Source organism: Humulus lupulus, chromosome 8 (assembly GCF_963169125.1).
Source record: "Humulus lupulus chromosome 8, drHumLupu1.1, whole genome shotgun sequence".
In the NCBI taxonomy this organism is placed as follows: domain Eukaryota; kingdom Viridiplantae; phylum Streptophyta; class Magnoliopsida; order Rosales; family Cannabaceae; genus Humulus; species Humulus lupulus.
In genome coordinates, this window is record NC_084800.1 from 75111276 (window position 1) to 75130844 (window position 19569).

Consider the following 19569-nt stretch of genomic DNA (forward strand, 5'->3'; position numbering starts at 1 on the left):
AACTTTGATAATTCTAATTGATAATTAAATCAATTAATTGAGACTATCTAGATGATTTTATCCAAGGTACAATGGGGACCATGGGCCTATGAAATCAAGCTCCAATAAGTTATCATAAATCTAACAAATAAATTTACTAACTTATTAATTCTTCGTAACTCCACTATAGACTCAGAATTGCACTCTTGAATTCATAGAACACTCTATAACAAATATAGATACGTTATTAATTATCCATTGTTACAACCATAATTGTCACTCAATCTTTTATAGACTGTCTACAATGAGATAAGACTAAAATATTGTTTTACTCCTCATTGTATTTTATCCTTAAAACACTTAGTTCCTTGTAAATGATAGTTCAGTAAACTAATTTAATTACTTAAATGAGATCTCTATCATTTAACACCTTGAACCAAACTAAAAGAAAACCATCATTTCACTTATTCATCAAAAGTTATAGATGTTCATATCTTTGATTAACACTCCCACTCAATTATACTACCGAGTTCCCAAGATGTAAGTATGGGCTAGTCCGTAGGGTAAGCTGGTAACGAATAAGTCAAAGAACTCAAATAATACAATCAGTTAGAATATTAACCACTCAGAATTGAGATTGAATTGACCTATAGTCAACTATATGATATGACTAGAATAGATAATAACAGTATGTTTACTTATCTTATCAACTATCAATATCGGTCATGTCTGATGTAACAAATACATCCGATCTTATCTACTTTGCTAATGTTTTGGAAATAACATAACACTGTAATGTGTAAGTAGATCATATCGTAGATTGGCAAGTCAGTGTAAATCCAATGCACTGACTAATCTTAGGACTAACTTATTTTGAACATATAATCATATTTATATTCCACTGTAATTACGTCACTATAAATAAGATTAGCTATATGCTCAGGATTTAATAGAAGTTTATATTAAACAAATAATCATGAAAATAAAACATGTGAGCAAAGTGATTGACAAAGTCAAAAAATGATTTCTATTCTTTTATTGATAATAAATGAGATTACAAAGAATTTGGGTTTTAATTAAGGCATAAAACCTCAACAGAAAACACCTCAAAGTTCAAAATAATATTCTTATATTTTCAAAGTTGGGTATGTTTTTAAACTTTGAACTTCCCAAATGTATGTGTACATATCTCAGACATGTAGATCACAAAAAAAAACCAAAATTAAAAAAAATCACCAAAAACGGACTATTTAGTGAAAAATTATGCACTTTCTATGAATTGTATTGATTTGTGTTGATGTGGCATCGAGGTGTGTCGATGCATATGGTTTTTTTCATAAAAAAACATGATTTTTAAGGGCCCATCGAGCTGGGTATCGATGTACATCGAGGTATTTCGTATTTTTTGCAAATTTTTATGTTTCAGATCTAAAAACTTGTGGAAAAATAAAAAAAAAAAAACCAAAAAATCTTGCCCAGATCTTTTCGAAATGCATTTATTGGTGTCTTAATTGAACTTTTAGAAAGTTTAAGTTCGAAATCATCAAAAACTATCATGAGAATTTTTTTTAGTCTCCATGGATACTTTAAGATAGAAGAAGAAAGAGAGAAGGAAAAAAAAGGGAGAAAGATGCCAAAGTTGGATGTTTTTTTCAAAGAAATTTGGTGGTGATGACAGTTTGGTGGTGACCGCTATGACAAACCAAAGAATCAAAGGATGAAGCAAGAGAGAGAAGAGAGATGGGGGCTAAAAAAATGAAATGAGTATATTTGGAAACAAAGCAAATAGTAACATTATTTGATAATATTAATATTGAGTGACATTTTTTTTATCTATGAACCTATAGTATGGATAAATACTCAAATTTCCATTTAACTCGGAGATCTCATTTTATACATCAATAATACATTTTGTAACTAAAAATAATTAATACGGGAGACATAATTAATGATAAAATGTTAATTTATTATTATTTATTACCTACATTATATTATGTACATATAAATATATAAATTTTAATTTTTTTGTACTTAGATTTTCTTGGATCTCTTTTTGCCAAATAAAAATGTAGTACTATTAAAATATGTTTATGATCGATCTTAAGTATTTTTTTCCCTTAAAGAAGAGGATTTTACCTCATATATGTAAAAAATAGAAAAAATACCATATATGAGGTAAAATCCAAATACTTTAACGATGCTGAAGATTTGGTCAGAGTTGAGGTGGGAAACTGAAAAAAAAATTTGTTTTTATTTTTTCCATACACTTTTAAAAATAAAAATTTCATTTAAGGGGTTTTTAATTAATAAATAAATAAATAAAGAAGATGGAATTTATTATGGAATAGTTTTAAAATATTTCTAGGTTAAAAAATATTGAAAAACAATGTTGAAATTAGGTTTTACGGCTAAATTTTTTATCTGGTTTTTGTTGGTCTTCAACCAGGTCAGTTTGAACTAACTCGAATAATGGTTGAAAATAGGGATGCTCTAGATCCAAACAAGTCCAATTATACCAAACCAATCCAATTACAAAAAATTGGATATCCAATTACAATTGTATTGGATTGAATTTGTAAAGTTGGATGTTAATTGGATTTGATCGAATGACGGATGAGACTATGAAAATCTAATTAGGAACCGATTCAATCCAATTACAATTAAGAAAATATATATTCTTTTTATATATACATATATCATATCAATTATAAATTGTTGACCCAAGATTTGGCCAACTGACACGGAGTCAGAATATGCTTGATATGAATGAATGTATGAGAAGAACGTAATGACGAAAGTAAATAAGACACAGTATTTTATAGTGGTTCGGCCCCAGGATCTGGTAATGACCTACGTCCACTTAGACTGATATTGATATAAAAATCAGAAGACTGATCAAAGAACTAGGGTTCTGATAACTCTACAAAATAGAGTTATTTTACCACTTTTTATGTGCTAATTGTTGCTTAATTCTTGAGTTTTTAATTGATTTATTAAGTTTTTAAGTAATTTTGAATTTATTAGTCTTATTTTGATTTTATATATTTTTGTGTGTTTTTATAGTTATTTTGTTGTAATATATTGTAGTTTAATTATTTGAATTATTGTTTTGTTTAGTGGTAAAAAAATGTTGTATTATTGAAATTAAATGTAAAATATAAATTAAGTTATAATTAATATTTTCAAAGAATTAAATTGATTTATTTTATAGTTGAAAATATTGCATTATGATTTATTTTATATTTATTTTGTAGGGAATTTATGCTCTTAAAAAGAAAGAAAAATAGAGGAAATGTGGCATTTTCAAGAATTAAAGCTGAAAGAAATAAGGATATTATGACATTTTTGAAAAGCTTAAAGCCCACCAAAAGCAGGCCCATCTACTTGGTCCACGAAGCCCCTTCAGCCATCAACATATATCCTTCAGCTCATGCACCTGCCATGTTCAGCCTTCCCAATGCCTTCAACGTTCCAGTTCACCTCCACGTGACCAGCAGCAAGCCTCTTCAGCAGCTCCCCAACTCTGCATATAGCATCACACACCCAGCCGTGTCTCTCTAGCTGAAGCATTCCCAGCCCACGGCTCACCCAGGTCTCCACGGGCCAGCCTACAATTGCCACTCCAATTCATTCCAGCAAGCTCATTCGGCCCAAGACCAGCCCATTCGGCCCACATGCCAGAGCTGCCTAAACCAGCTGCCAAATAGCCACCCAAAATGCCAAAAAAATCATGTTTTTCATTCTCAATATTTTTCACTCAAATATCAATTCACTCTTCCCTATTTTTCTTACCTAAATAAACATTCCTAATTTATTTTTTTACCCTAGCTTTTCACTAATCTCTTACCCAACCAAGCATTTCATCTTTCCAATACTCTTACACTTACTCTATTTATCCTACCACTTCCCAACACAATTAAATTAATCAATTTATTTATTTTAATTTGATTAATTTAATCTCCATATTTTGCCTATAAATAGAGTCTTGTAAGACCATTTGGTGAGCTCTTCTTCTTCATCTTTTTTTCAACCTCTTCTACACTCCATATTTCTCTCTTCTTTTCACTATTTTCTATCTACCATTTTCATCTTTTGAAGAGCATGTCAAGTATGTTATTTTGTAATTTTTATTTCAATCTAGTTATGAGCTTCTAATCTTTTTCAAAGGTTATTAAGATGATGATGAAGCAAAATGTAACTAGATAGTATTTTTTGTTGTATGTTGATTTCCCATTTGTACAACATTGTTTATGGATTTTTCTATCAAAGATATGCATTTTTCATCTAGTGTTGATTGTTAAAGTATATTACACTTAGTTCTTCATTATGCAAAAATATGATATTCTTTGATTAAATGTTTTTCATTAAATTGTTCACATCTAATTCTTAGAGCATAAGTATCATATTTTGCCTAAACATAATTTCTTTGATTTTTTGTAGTTTCATTAGGTTGTAACACAACTAATGCTTAGAAATTATATCTTATATAAGTGAAGAAAAATCCTACATTTTTGAAAGAGTAACTTGTACTTGAATAGAAAATATATTTTGAAAAAATATATAGTGTGATTTATTTCAACTATATCAAAACTTGGGAATCAATATACTTATAAATACTATTGAACTTGCATTTTGTGGATTCTAATATCTTAATAATATTATTTTACTTATCTTATTTGAAAACAATTTTTCTATTTAATCTTAAATCTTTTTATTACTTGTCTTTTATTTTTCTAAATCAAAATCTCATCAAATATTTGGAACTTGGTTAGAATATTCTTGCTTTGTTGAAATAGTTTCTTTTGATGTTAGTCAACTCCCATGGGTTCGACCTCGTACTTACATGAACATTATATTCTGAAATGATTCATGCACTTGCGAGTTTAAATTTTTAAAACATACCCGTTTTGGGTCCAACAGGTTCAATGAGTTTCACTAATCTCTGAAGAACAATACAATATTGCTAGGAGAATTACTATAGTCTCGAATGATTCAAAAGCCAAAAAGTCATCTCCCTTGAGCTATCTCTAGCTATTTATAGGCTCAAGGAGGATTACAAAAGATTGTTACAGATATTCTTTCCTGAATAATCAGATACTCAGGAGATTGTGTGAGATAAATTCGGGATTCACAAAGATCTTCCCATTAATGTTGCCTTGTATGCGGAACTATCGACCAGACTGGTCGCAGGTAAGATAGGTTCGTACTGCTTCTAATGTGTCTTCTGGTCGATACTCTAGCAGAACGTTTCCAGGTGTCAGCCACGTGTCTAGGGATCACTTGCCACGTCACAAATGCTAATTTTTTGGATAACATAAATATATTTAATTTTCTTATATTTTTTCATAGTTTTTAGCATTTTTGAAATGTTATTGTTGTTGTTTTCATGTTATTTATTATAGTACTTTAGTTATTAGTAATAAAATTTTAATAGGCTTAATGTTGTAAACTTAATATTTCAATGACTTAATATGGTAATTGTAAAAACGTAATTTAGTATTATTATTACATAGTGTCTAGTTTTAAAATGCGACATAAATGTCATTGTTTCGTCATCAACCCAGATTGATTGGTGTTATTTTTTTTAGTTGATGTTATGATTTTTATAGTATTATTGATTTTGGTTGATCAAGTTGTTTTAGCAAAACATCGAATTTTTCTTTGGTAAACATCGAAATTTTATTGAAAAAATTGAACATCAACTAATGTAGGAAAAATATCAACCTTTCACAACCAAACTGTATTTTTTTAATAAAAAAATCATAGTACAAAAAACACTAATAGAGGAGAGTATCTTCTAGGAGTGTTCATTAGTGTATTTGGTTTGATTATAACATATTTTAATCAACTCAATGTAAGAATCGGGTTGAAAAAATCCAACTTTAACTCGTCTAATTAAGAAAAAAAAAAATTTAATCCGTCCAATGTTTTAGGCGAAAAAATTCAAATAATTAGATTCATCAAACTAAAAATATAGTATGTATCTTCCAAATTTAGAAATATTATTCTAAATTGAAACTTTAAAACATTATTCTATATTAATTGTTAAAAATTTAAAAACAATATTTAATATTACATATAATATATGTAATAGTATACATAGTATATGTATTTATAAATAAATAAAAAAACTCGTAATTGGTTTACTCGGGTTGTATTGGACGGATTGGTATAATTCACAAACCACCTAATATAATAATTGAGCGATTTTAATTTTTTTCGGGTTATTCGGGTTGCATTTTTTGTCGATTTTTTCGGTTTGGTTTGAACGATTTATTCGAGTTAGACGATTTGCAAAAACTTTTGCACAACCCTAGTATCTCTAATCAAATACATTCCATTAGGGTAAACTTAGCTAGCTAATACATTTTGTAGTACTATTAGCTCATCTATGACATGTGAGATCTGTACCCTAGGAAAATTGGATAAAAGATTACAAATATGATATATATAAAAAATGAAACTTAGAAACATGTGTAGCATCTGCTATCAAATGTTGGCTTTAATCACTACCTCACCATTTGAAATTCAAAGTAGTATAACCCCAAGCTCCACTATGTATGAGGAAAATAAGAGAGAGAACAACAATGATAAATTGGGGAAAATCGAACAAGGTAGGAGAAAAACTAGAAGAGCAATTATTTTGTAAATATTAGAAGAAAACTAACAAAAATTAGATGAAAAACTCCAACTGCCACAGAGCATAGCATATTATTGTCTAGTTTGAATTATTCTTGTAACTATAATTTTGGGATATTTTTTAATTTTTTTTAACGCAATTTTAAATTGTAAATCATTTTAGGCCATAGAGAACTATCAAAGCATACTCTTTGTCAGACTTAACAGACCACCAAAATACAAACAATAATTAAAAAATTTATTAGGATATTATCGGCACCAATTACAAAACTTTAAAAACTTTTGCCACCAACGGTAATAACAAAATCCAAAGTGATTATCAATCACAATATTACTAAAAAAAAGCTTATAGTTTTATTTGACAATATTATAATTAAAGTTTGACTGATTAATGTTGAAACTTTTTGTTAAAAGTTAAAATGAATTGTTAAAAAATTGAAAAAGTATAATTGTGTGTGATATGAGAAAAGTCCCACATGAATTTGAAACTCTCTTCTAAGAGTGTATATAAGATGCAAGTGTCATCTATTGAGGTGTGCCCCAAGGGGTAACTAGTTTTGTGCGAATGAGTGAGGACTCACACATTTGACCACCACGCGCACGCGCCACCGCCGTCTGACCAAGCTGAGCTGGCGGGTGGTGTGGTGTCATACGATAAGACACATCTTTTCTAAGAAAACATATTCTCTTCTGAAAAATCGAATTTCTCTGAGCTTTTAAGGGTGTACAAGAGCGAAGCCTTTCGGTGCAGAGAGGTATCGCAGTGGTTGTTTTATCCTGGGGACGGCGTGGTTAATAGACTGTCGTGCACACACTTGAGGCAGAGCCGCGAAAAGTATTAAAGAAAGCGACATAGTCTGCGACTCAGCCATAAAATCGATCGATAATTCGTTCCAATTTTTATTTCAATTCGAAATTATCAATTTTAAGACATTCTATTCTGCTATGGCTACTACCGATGATTTCTCTGGTTCTGCCTTAGTTGATATTAACAAACCATTTTGTTTTGAGGGTATGCACTTTAAGCATTGGAAATAGAAGATGTTTTTTTATCTGACCATGAAGAAGGTTGCATTTGTACTCAATGCTCTGAAGCCGGTTGTCTCTGAAGCCTCGACCGACAAAGATAAAGAGACTGAACGCAAGAAGCAACAGAAGGACTTGGACTCCTGGGTGGAAAACAATTTCCTCTGTAAGAATTTTATTCTTAATGGTTTATCTGATGATCTTTATGACTATTATAATTCATACAAGTCAGCAAAGGAAATTTGGGAGGCGCTGCCAAAGAAATATGATACAGAAGAGGCGAGGACTAAAAAATACGCTGTTAGTCGCTACCTGAAGTATCAAATGGTGGATGATAAATCTGTGGAGGCCCAATCTCACGAAATTCAGAATATTGCGCATGAGATTATCTCAGTAGGTATAACCCTTGATGAACAGTTTCAAGTTGCTGTTTTAATTGACAAATTACCTCCTTCCTGGAAGGATTTTAAAAATGTTCTCAAGCATAAGACTAAGGAATTTTCCCTAGAGAGTTTGATCACCCGCCTTCGTATCGAGGAGGAAGCAAGGAAACAAGACCAGAAAGAAGAGGTGCTTGTTGTCTCTAACAACAACCCCAAGAAGTCCACACTTGCGGTTCTGAAGCCTAATGGCAAAAATTTTAAGAATCAGAACCGCAACTCAAATTCAAATTCCAACCGCAACAACCAGAATACTCCTCGAAACAACAATCAGAGTCGGAACCAAAACAGGAACCAACCTGGAAGGCAGCAACCTCCACCTAAACAGAATGACTCTGGACAATTCCTTTGTTACAACTGTAACAAGCCATGTCATATGGCACGCAAGTGTAGGAACAAGCCAAGCACTGCTCCGCAAGCTAACTTGACTGAAGAAGCTTTTATAGCTATGATTTCTGAGATCAACCTTATTGGTGGATTAGATGGGTGGTGGGTAGATACTGGTGCTTCTCGCCATGTTTGTTATGATCGTGCTATGTTTAAAGCATACACTGCTGCTGATGATAAGAAAGTGTTGTTGGGAGATTCCCACACCACTATTGTTGCTGGAATTGGGAATGTGGCGCTTAAGTTCACCTTAGGAAAGACTTTATTACTAAAAGAAGTAATGCATACTCCTGAGATGAGAAAGAATCTGGTTTCTAGTTTTCTGCTTAATAAGGTTGGGTTTGCTCAAACTATTGGGGCTGATTTGTACACCATCACTAAGAATGGTACTTTTGTTGGGAAGGGTTATGCTACTGATGGCATGTTTAAGTTAAACGTTGAATTCAATAAAGTTTCTCCTTCTGCTTATATGTTGTGTGATTTTAAAGTTTGGCATGCTGGACTTTGTTATGTTAATAAGCGCATTATTAAGAACATGAGTAACATTGGTTTAATTCCTAAAGTGTCAGACAACGATTTTGAAAAATGTGATTTTGTAGTCAAGCAAAAATAACTAAGACACCACATAAATCAGTTACTGGAGAATCTGAGCCTTTAGATTTAATTTATTCAGATATTTGTGAACTTGATGGAACATTAACTAGGAATGGTAAACGTTATTTCATCACATTTATTGATGATTGTTCTGACTTTACTTATGTGTACTTAATGAAAAATAAAAGTGATGCGCTTGACATGTTCAAATTATTTTTGACTGAAATTGAGAATCAATTCAATAAGAAAATTAAAAGGTTTCATAGTGATAAAGGAACTGAATATGATTCAAGCATGTTTATTGAGTTTTATAATTCACGTGGCATTGTACACGAAACCACTGCACCATATTCAACTGAAATGAACGGTAAAGCTGAAAGAAAGAATCGAACTTTTACTGAATCTGTTGTGGCTATTTTATTGAATTCTAGTGCTACATCTCATTGGTGGGGTGAAATTCTTTTGACTATTTGTTATGTGTTGAATAGAGTTCCTAAGTCTAAGAGCAAAGTTTCACCATATGAGATCTTGAAAAATATGCAACCTAACCTGTCTTATTGAAGAACATGGGGCTGTTTGGCTTATGTTCGTATTCTTGATCCTAAGATAATTAAGCTAGCAAGTAGAGCCTATGAATGTATATTTATCGGATATGCAATTAATAGTAAAGCATATAGGTTCTATGATTTAAATGCGCATGTTATTTTGGAATCAAATGATGCTGATTTTTATGAAAATAGATTCCTTTTTAAATCGAGAAATAGTGGGGGCACATCTACTAGCAACATTCCTATGATTAGGAGTAATGAGCATATTGAGGATAGAGAATCAAAACCTAGGAGAAGTAAGAGAGCTAGAGTTGCTAAAGATTATGGTCATGATTTCCGTGTCTCTACATTAGAGGAGGATCCTGCTAACCTCCAAGAATCTTTGCCTTCTTTAGATGCTGACCTCTGGCAAGAAGCCATAAATGATGAAATGGACTCTCTTGAGTTTAACAATACGTGGCACTTAGTTGATTTACCTGCTGGTTGTAAGTGGATTTTGAAAAAGAAATTGAAACCCGATGGTACTGTTGATAAGTACAAGGCTCGCATGGTAGCCAAGGGTTTTAGACAGAGAGAAAATATAGATTTCTTTGACACCTTTTCACCTGTTACTAGAATAACATCCATTAGAGTTCTAATTTCCCTAGTTGTAGTTCACAATTTAGTTGTACACCAAATGGATGTTAAGACTGCCTTTTTGAATGGTGAATTAGAAGAAGAGATCTATATGGATCAACCTGAAGGGTTTGTGATCCATGGCCAAAAACATAAGGTTTGTAAACTGGATAAGTCTCTATATGGTCTTAAGCAGGCACCTCGGCAATGGCATGAGAAATTTGACAATTTAGTTATCTCACATGGGTTTAAAGTGAATGAAAGTGACACATTTATTATAAATATGTGAATGACATTTGCACTATTATATGTCTGTATGTGGATGACTTGCTCATTTTTTGTTCGAATATCCATGCTGTGAATGCGGTGAAATCTTTGTTATGTGCTAACTTTGATATGAAAGACCTTCGAGAAGCAAATGTAATCATTGGTATTAAGATTACTAGGTCTAGAAAAGGAATTTTTTTGGATCAATCTCACTACATTGAGAAGATTCTAAGGAAATACAATTACTTTGACTGTAAACCTGCTTGTACACCATATGATCCAAGTGTTAAGTTATTTAAGAACACTGATGACGGTGTGAGACAGTTTGACCATGCGAGCATCATTGGCAATCTTCGATATGCCACTGATTGTACTAGACCCGACATTGCATATGTTGTGGGATTACTGTGCATGTTTACTAGTAGACCTAGTATAAAGCATTGGCATGCTATTGAAAGGGTCATGAGATACCTAAAGAGAACCATGAATCTTGGATTACATTATCAGAAGTTTCTAGCTGTTCTTGAAGGTTATAGTGATGTAGACTGGAACACTCTGTCTGATGACTCCAAAGCAACAAGTGGCTATATCTTTAGTATAGCTGGTGGAGCTGTTTCTTGGAAATCTAAGAAATAGACTATTTTGGCACAATCCACCATGGAGTCTGAAATGATAGCACTAGCTACAGCTAGTGAAGAAGCAGGTTAGCTGAGAAGCCTGCTAGCTGAGATCCCTTTATGGGAAAAATCGATATCGGTTGTGTTAATCCACTGCGATAGTACCGTGGCTATTGCAAAAATTCAGAACCGTTATTACAACGGTAAGAGACGACAGATACGTCATAAGCAAAGTACTGTTAGAGAGTTTCTCTCAACAGAAGTTATTAGAGTGGACCATGTACGCACTAATGATACCTTAGCAGATCCTTTGATGAAAGGATTAGTTAGAGAGAAAGTCCATAAAACATCGAAAGGAATGGGACTGTTGCCCTTAGAATGATGAATCACTCATGATGGTAACCCAACCTAAAGACTGGAGATCCCAAGAACTAGGTTCAATGGGTAATAACAAGTTGTGAAGTGATATGAGTTGGATCATATAGAAGCATGAATTCCTGACACGATGAGAGGATGAGTTAATAGAAACTCCTAATGAGATCTATACTCTATGTGGAGTGGAGTACCGAGCCACAGGAGTACTCTTGATAAACTCACCTATGTGAATGTAGAAGTGGGGCCGCTTCCTATGGAATTTTGGGCAAAATTTCTAGAGCATTCACTATACTGGGATAGACGTGCATGGCCATTAACACACGAGTTTTTTTAATACACCCTTGAAAGGTTGGTGCGTGGTATGATGTTAGAAATAGAGTTCAAGACTACGTGTCACTCTAGTATAATCTAAATCTTATTCACTACGCAAATGTTCAAATCGAAAGATGCATTTGTTTATGCACAATCTTATAGATTCTGATATTGCTCGAGAAAATATTTTAAAAAAAATTCAAGTGGGGGATTGTTGGAACTTTTTGTTAAAAGTTAAAATGAATTGTTAAAAATTGAAAAAGTATAATTGTGTGTGATATGGGAAAAGTACCACATGGATTTGAAACACTCTTCTAAGAGTGTATATAAGATGCAAGTGTCATCTATTGGGGTGTGCCCCAAGGGGTACTCAGTTTTGTGCGAATGGGTGAGGACTCACACACTTAACCACCACGCGCGCCGCCGCTGCCCGTCCGACCGAGCTGAGCTGGCAGGTGGTGTGGTGTTATACTTTATTTTTTGCTGAAAATTATTTAATAATAAAATAAATATTTATTTATTAATTAATTTTTTAAAACGATGTTTTAGAAGCAGTAAACGTGATCCATTTTAACTGCTATGACCACGATATTTTCTCCCACGTTTGAAAAACGTTTTCTTAACGTTTTATACAGATCGACTTCTTTGCATAAGTCAGATCAGAAAAAACGATAAGACACATCTTTTTCTAAGAAAACATATTCTCTTCTGAAAAATCGAATTTCTCTGAGCTTTTGAGGGTATACAAGAGCGAAGCCTTTCTGTGCAGAGAGGTATTGCAGTGGCTGTTTTATCATGGGAACGGCGTGGTTGATAGACTGCCGTGCACACACTTAGGGCAGAGCTGCAAAACGTCTTAAAGAGAGCGACATAGTACGCGACTCAACCAGAAAATCGATCAGTAATTCGTTCCGATTTTTATTTCAATTCAGAATTATCAACTAATCATGTAAATTGGAAGTTGTGGCTGGACTATCTCATACAAAGAAAGCAAAAAAGACCAAATAGTGGCATTTGCTTTAATGGCTCCTTTTTCCAATTTTGTTCCACCACTAATTTCGTTTAACTTTCTCCAAAACCTTTTCTTTTCAACACGGAAAAAAATATATATCAAATTTCTGTCATACCTTTGATGGAAAATGTTTGAAAAGAAAAAAAAGATAATCAATGTTGTTTTTATTAACCCTTAGTTAGGCACTTATATTTATTGAGAAGAAGAAAACAAAAATAGAATAATTTCATTTTCTCTCTCCTTCTCTCGTTTTTTTTACCATAGAAAATTTATATATTTTTTTGAAGACTTTAAACTATCATAAAAAGATTGAGGAATTTTTAATTAACTATTTTCAATGTAATTTATTTCACAATATTATAACAAAGTGAATGATATTGAATTAGAACAACTTTTTTTTTGTCCGGTGGATTAGAACAACTTTCATAGGTATATAATTAAGAGATAATTGGCAAAATAATATATTTTTTTAAAGTTATTTTGCATTTTACATTAATTTTGATATTTTTTTTATAAAATATATTATATTTAAAAATTAGATGAGATTTTAAATTTTTTGATCAATTGTCTAATTTTTTTTTATCATTTTCAACTAACTATTTAAACATTTTGGACAAATTATCTAAACTGTCAAATGGTATTTTGTAAAATAAATATTAAAAATGGAGTAAAATGCAAAATGACTAAAAAAAAGATATGTTGCCAAAGTACCTATATAATTAAACCAAACTTATGGGGTACATTTAGAAAAGGTACAAATGGGTTCGAGGCAGTGATAATTGGTAAAGACTATTAAAAGACTAAAGAAAGAGTAAAGACTATGGAATTGGAAGGTGATAATTTTCTTTCTTTCTTTCTTTTTGCCCTTTTTATGTGTGTGATAAAGGAAAAAAGGTTTAATATTGGTATTGGTGTGACACTATCATCATCATTATCATCAATAAAATTTTAATATTCAATTCTACGCTTCACCATATAAATAAAAAGAAAAACAGTAAGAGATTCTAGTCCACATCTTTTCTTGTTGTTAATTATATATATATATATATATATATATATAAATATTTGAGTGGCACTGTACTTGTACAGAAGATGGATTTGGTTATGAACATTATATATGAACCAATAGCAACTAAGCATGTGAATCAGAAAGAAAATTCATTAAAGTTTCTCTTCACTCACATGAACATATAAATCTCTCTTAATTTTTCTTTCACTTTATAATATTTTTAAGTAAATTTAATGCTTAAAAAAAGGGGCCTAAAATTAGAACATGTGACTGTGTGACTATGATGCCAATTGCCTAAGTGTAAAACACATGTAAAGTATATAAACATTTCCACATTTTTTAAATTTATTTTATGGTAATTTACCAAATAATCTAACTAATTTGTCAAATGAATCCAAGCTGTCATCATATATACACAGTGTAGACCAATAATTAGCAATATAATAATATTGCCTTGGTCAATAAGCATATGCCATATAATACCCATTATATAACAAAACCTAATTTTTTTATTTTTTATTTTTTATATGTAGACCAAAAATTTTCCCAAATAAAGTTTAGCTCAAAAAGTTTAATGAAAAATTAATTCAAGATATGGACATTCCTCTAACTAAAGTTTGATTTAATTTAGACTGAAATAGTTAAACAAACCAGGACCAAATCTCTTGATTAGCTTTAGGCTTTTTATTTATGCTTTCTCTCTCTATTTTTAAGAAAATAGACATTAGTAATTGGAGAGAGAAAGTGCTTGATTTTAGTTTGCTTGATTCTCGGATCGTTGGTCGGATCACTCTTTTTGGCGGCGTTTCATGTATTTTAACACGTATCCCATAAATACGGGTCAACCCGACCCCCCGGACCGGCCCGAATTTATACGTGTTTTTGGGGTTAATGGGTATAACAACAATGTTTCCGCGTGGTGGTCACCATTAATGATTGTGATGTATCTCTCACTTTTGTGGTTTTTAGAATTAAGTACCAAACTTATTTTTTTATTAATTGTAAGTCACTATTTTCATATTTCTGATTATTATTATTGGTAAATTCTCGTGTTGCACTCCTTAAAAAGATACATTAGTGCTCTTCTAATGGTTTTGGTTCGGGAAGTATTTTCGGCGAATTTTTTTTTATGATCGTATATATTGTAGTTATTTAGAGCATCTTGCAAATTTTCAGAAAATTCTAAATAATTTACAATACCGAAAATAAGGTTCAAATATGTTATTTTTTACGCACATAAAAAAATATTAGTGACACGTGCAACAATTTGTTTTAAACTTAATTTTCGGCACTATAAATTATTCAGAATTTTATGAAAATTTACAAAAAGCTCTAAATAACTACAATATATACAATCATAAAAAAAAAATTTGCCGAAAATACTTCCCAAGTCAAAAACACCATAATTACATTAGTGTGCCCATTTTTTGGGAGTGCACCAGAGAATTTCTATTATTATTATTTGTCAAAAAAACTATAATTATTATTACCCTAAAAATTTTAATTAAAAAGAGAGATAATCAATTTGTTGCAAATTGATATTATTTTTCTATTGGGATTACTTAACTTATTGGTTAGCCTGGTAGTGGGGCACTTGGTCATGGAGAATATTGGGCTAGATTTGAAGAAATAATGTATAAATACTATAACATATAATGGAATTAAAATCAAATTCGATAACAAGCGATGATGATGTTGATTATTATTGTTTTCTTTATATAGAATAGGTGAAGAGAAAAAATAAATTAATTTGATGAAATCCCTCTTTTCAAACTTGGTGGGTCAGTGATATTTAATTTAAATATGGAATTTTTTTAGTATTTGTTGGCTTATCTTTATCACATAACCAAAAAAAAAGTTTGATTTATTTCTTTACATGTCATAATTTTAATATTTTCATTTATATATTTGCTGACAAAAAAGACCAAATTGGTTGTGTCCTTATTAGACGGTCAACAAAGGTAAAAGAAAAGCAAGTAGCTTTGAAAGGCATAATAATAAAAATCAATCCTTTGGGGAAAGTCTGCATAAATACTATGAACTTAGGCCCTAATCCTATAGCCACCAAAAAAGCAAAAAATAAACTAAAAAAGGACTAAAAAGCAATGTATGAGAAAGTACATGTTACAAAATGCAATAAAATATAGAATTAAAATAAAAGACATATCTTTAATATTACTCGCTTTTGTTCATTACAGTTTTCAGCTGTGGTCTTCTCCATGTGGCTTCAAGTCTCCACTGCAGCTTCTTAGCTACTTCCCATTCTCTCTCCTTCTTCTTTCTCTTTCTAAAAAGCTCTCATTTTCAATTTCCTGCTGAAAATTAGACTCGTGGACTAGTTGTGGTTCATGTGATCGGTAAGTCTTTGATTTTTTTTTTAATCTAAATGATTTTTCTCTCTACTTTTTCCTATTTATGGTGATGTATTTTTTCTGCTAATTTTGCTTTGTTTGAGTAGAATTTGTGCTAAAAATGGAAGGAATTTTTGTTTTGTGAATCTGGGTGTGAGTTTATTAAGCTTGTGAACTTTTTTTTTTTGATGCCGCAACCTGAGTATGAGGAAAAAAAAAGAGCTTCTTTCGGATGTTGTGTACGAGGGGTTTTGGAATTTTGATCAATCTTATTTATGGGATATTGGGTCTTTTATTATGGGTTTTCTTCTTCGTCTTTTTAATTGTATAACATAAGAAGAAGTTTGAATTTCACTATGAATTTTCTAGAAATGTATTTTTTTTTTCAAACGATAGGTAAAGAAATGAGAAAGAGAGAGAAACTTCATCTGGAATTAAGTTTAAATTTCTAGGAATGAGTTCAAAAGTTGGGTCGGTGGAATTTGTTCTTCTGTTGTTTTTTGGAAACTGGGTGTAAAAAGTTGGAGAACAGATTTTTGGTTTAACTTTTATTCTGATTTATTTGTGCTTCAATTAAAATTTAGGGTTTAGCTTATTCTTTCCTTAAAATTTCATGTAGTAGCTTCAATCTGGTGGAGGTTTTATTGTGATTTAATTTTTATTCTTTTGCAGGTGGTATTTTGATTCTTTGTCAGTTGAGAACTCACTTAGTCAGCAACTGAACCCAATTCTTTGGTTTTTAATTATAGCTGATTCCCTACAGAATCAAGGAACGTGATGTTAAATTTGGCGTAAAGATTATATTTTTGGGACAAGAGATGGTTGCGGAATCGTGGTTTCGCAGCCTTTGGAAGACCCCAAAAAAGCATGAGGCTGCTGTGGAGAAAGCAGTTATTGGAGTTTTGGCATTTGAAGTAGCCAGTTTAATGTCTAAGATGATCCATTTATGGCAGTCTCTGACTGATAAGCAGGTTGCTAGGTTCAGAGAAGAGATTACAAACTCAGTTGGTATAAAGAAATTAATCTCAGACGATGATGAATACATTGTGAAATTAATATGTAAAGAAATGATTGATAATGTTTTTCATGTGGCAAAAGCTGTGGCTAGACTTGGAAAGAAGTGCAGTGATCCCACTTTGAAGAATTTTGAGCAAGCTTTCAATGACTGGATCAGATATGGTGTTGATCTGAATGGGTGGGCATTTACGTGGAAGAAAATGGAAAGGAAAGCTAAGAAGATGGAAAAGTTTATTTCACTTAATGCAAATTTGTATCAAGAGATGGAAGTGTATGCAGATCTTGAACAAACTTTAAGGAGAATGAAGAGTAATGAAGACTCAGATGCTGCCAGTTTGCTGGAGTTTGGGAAGAAAGTTACCTGGAAGAAGCACGAGGTGAAACGTATACAAGACGACTCTCTTTGGAACAAGACTTATGACTACACAGTTCTTCTCTTGGCGCGATTTATGTTCACACTTTTCGGTAGGATCAAGCATGTCTTTGGGTCTCCACAGTTTGACATTGGTGAAATTGAAGATTCTGGAGTTATAAGTTCTGATCAGATTTATCGTAGCCAATCAGTCTCTGCAATGTTGCAATCTTCAGCTCATCAATCTGAGAGGGGCCTTCCTAGATTTGCATCAGGCCCCATCGGGAACTTTACAGCTAAATCAGGGCCAATTTCTAAAACAAATAAAACCAATAATTTCTATTCTGGTCCTATCAGTGTTGGTGCCTCAACTCCAAATCCTGGTCCTGTTACTGACAAGAAACGAAACATTTTTCATTCGGGTCCTATTGGGAGGTCAATGACAAAATCAGGTCCAATTTCTGGGATAAGTAAAATGACCAAGAAGATGTGGCAAACTCATGACCATTCACGATCTACTAATGGAAAGAAATCTCACGCGAAATCTAATCGATTAACTCAAGTGGGTCCTTTTAAAGGGTGTATGATGGCTGGAAACAGTTCTCCTGTCACCAATTGTCATTTAAGTTCAAATGGAATTCACTCAAGAGTCCTGAATGGAGTCAATGATGCCAATACCGACCTAATTATGCCCAGCAACATAGAGCTTAATCCATTGAGTTCTATTTCCAATTGTAAGTTGTTGGCCGCACCACCCAATACCCTTGGTGCTGCAGCCTTGGCTCTTCACTATGCCAATGCTGTTGTTGTAATTGAGAAGTTAGCGGCTTCTCCTCACCTGATTGGACTTGATGCAAGAGATGACCTGTACAATATGCTGCCTGTAAGTGTGAGAACTGCCCTTAGGGCAAAGCTAAAACCATGCAGCAAGAGCTTGGCCTCATCAAGCTATGACCCAGTTCTTGCGGGAGAGTGGAACGATGCGATGACATCAATATTAGAATGGTTGGCGCCGCTAGCACATAATACCATAAGATGGCAGTCTGAGCGAAGCTTTGAGCAGCAGAACTTGGTTTCTAAAGCTAACGTGCTTCTGGTACAAACTCTTTACTTTGCGAATCAGGAAAAAACTGAAGCAATGATTACCGAGCTTCTTGTTGGTCTAAATTACATCTGGAGATTTGGTAGAGAACTCAATGCTAAAGCTCTATTAGAGTGTGCTAGCGGTAGAGTATATGATGAGTATTTGGAACTAGATGCATGATACTGTTTTTTTCCCATGGTAATTACCAAAAGAAATTTGGTCTCTGCTACCTTGCCGGTTCGTGAGGCTTCTCAATCCTGCTTTTCAATACTAATGATTGCTAAGGTGAAAGAGAAAACTACCGTACTCTGTTGATATTCAAGGGCAGTATGCACTCAAGATGACTTAAAGGTATTGATTCAGCTTCTAATTCTTTTCTTTTGGTGAGGAGTCCTAGCCACCCAAAAAAAAAAAATTGGGTCCCTTTTCTCTCCCTCATAAAGCTTTGTCATTTCTAGTTAAGCTTGTTCACCTTTAGAGGTGTATTTTATTAGCTATACTCTTCTGTAATAGCTGTAAAGTTTCCATATAAAGATTCTTATTCATAGATAGAAGAAGACCTTTTAGGGTCACGCATGTTTCTTTCTGGATAGCAGTCTCTGTAAGGTTGGTGCATTACGTTATGCCACATTGTAACTGAAGTGTATGTGTTATTATACATAAGCAGATTCAAGTTTTTGCCCTTAAGGGCCAACCCAATGCATTGGCAGGTCTGATGAGCAGGCTCCATTGACATTGTCTAGCAACAGATTATGAACATGTTCTTACATTCTTCTTCATGCATGTTAAGGAGTATGACATTTTTGCAGATTTCATAGGGTCTCCAAGGTACATATTAAAATTATTATTACTTCCTGCTCTGTAATCTGGCCAAGGTGCATAGTATGCATGAGAATATTCTTAAACTTTTGATCTTGATTATAGTGAGACTAATTTGCCTGAGCA

General features: G+C 32.5%; 1 protein-coding gene across 1 annotated transcript; it reads left to right on the forward strand.

Moving 5' to 3' along the window:
* The first annotated feature begins 16008 nt into the window (after nt 1-16008).
* On the forward strand, nt 16009-19323 carry LOC133797832 (uncharacterized). The gene is made up of 2 exons (XM_062235910.1): nt 16009-16177; nt 16844-19323. Exon 2 carries the CDS (start codon nt 16990-16992, stop codon nt 18802-18804), a length of 1815 nt encoding a protein of 604 aa, XP_062091894.1. The 5' UTR covers nt 16009-16177; nt 16844-16989; the 3' UTR covers nt 18805-19323.
* The last annotated feature ends 246 nt before the right edge of the window (nt 19324-19569 follow it).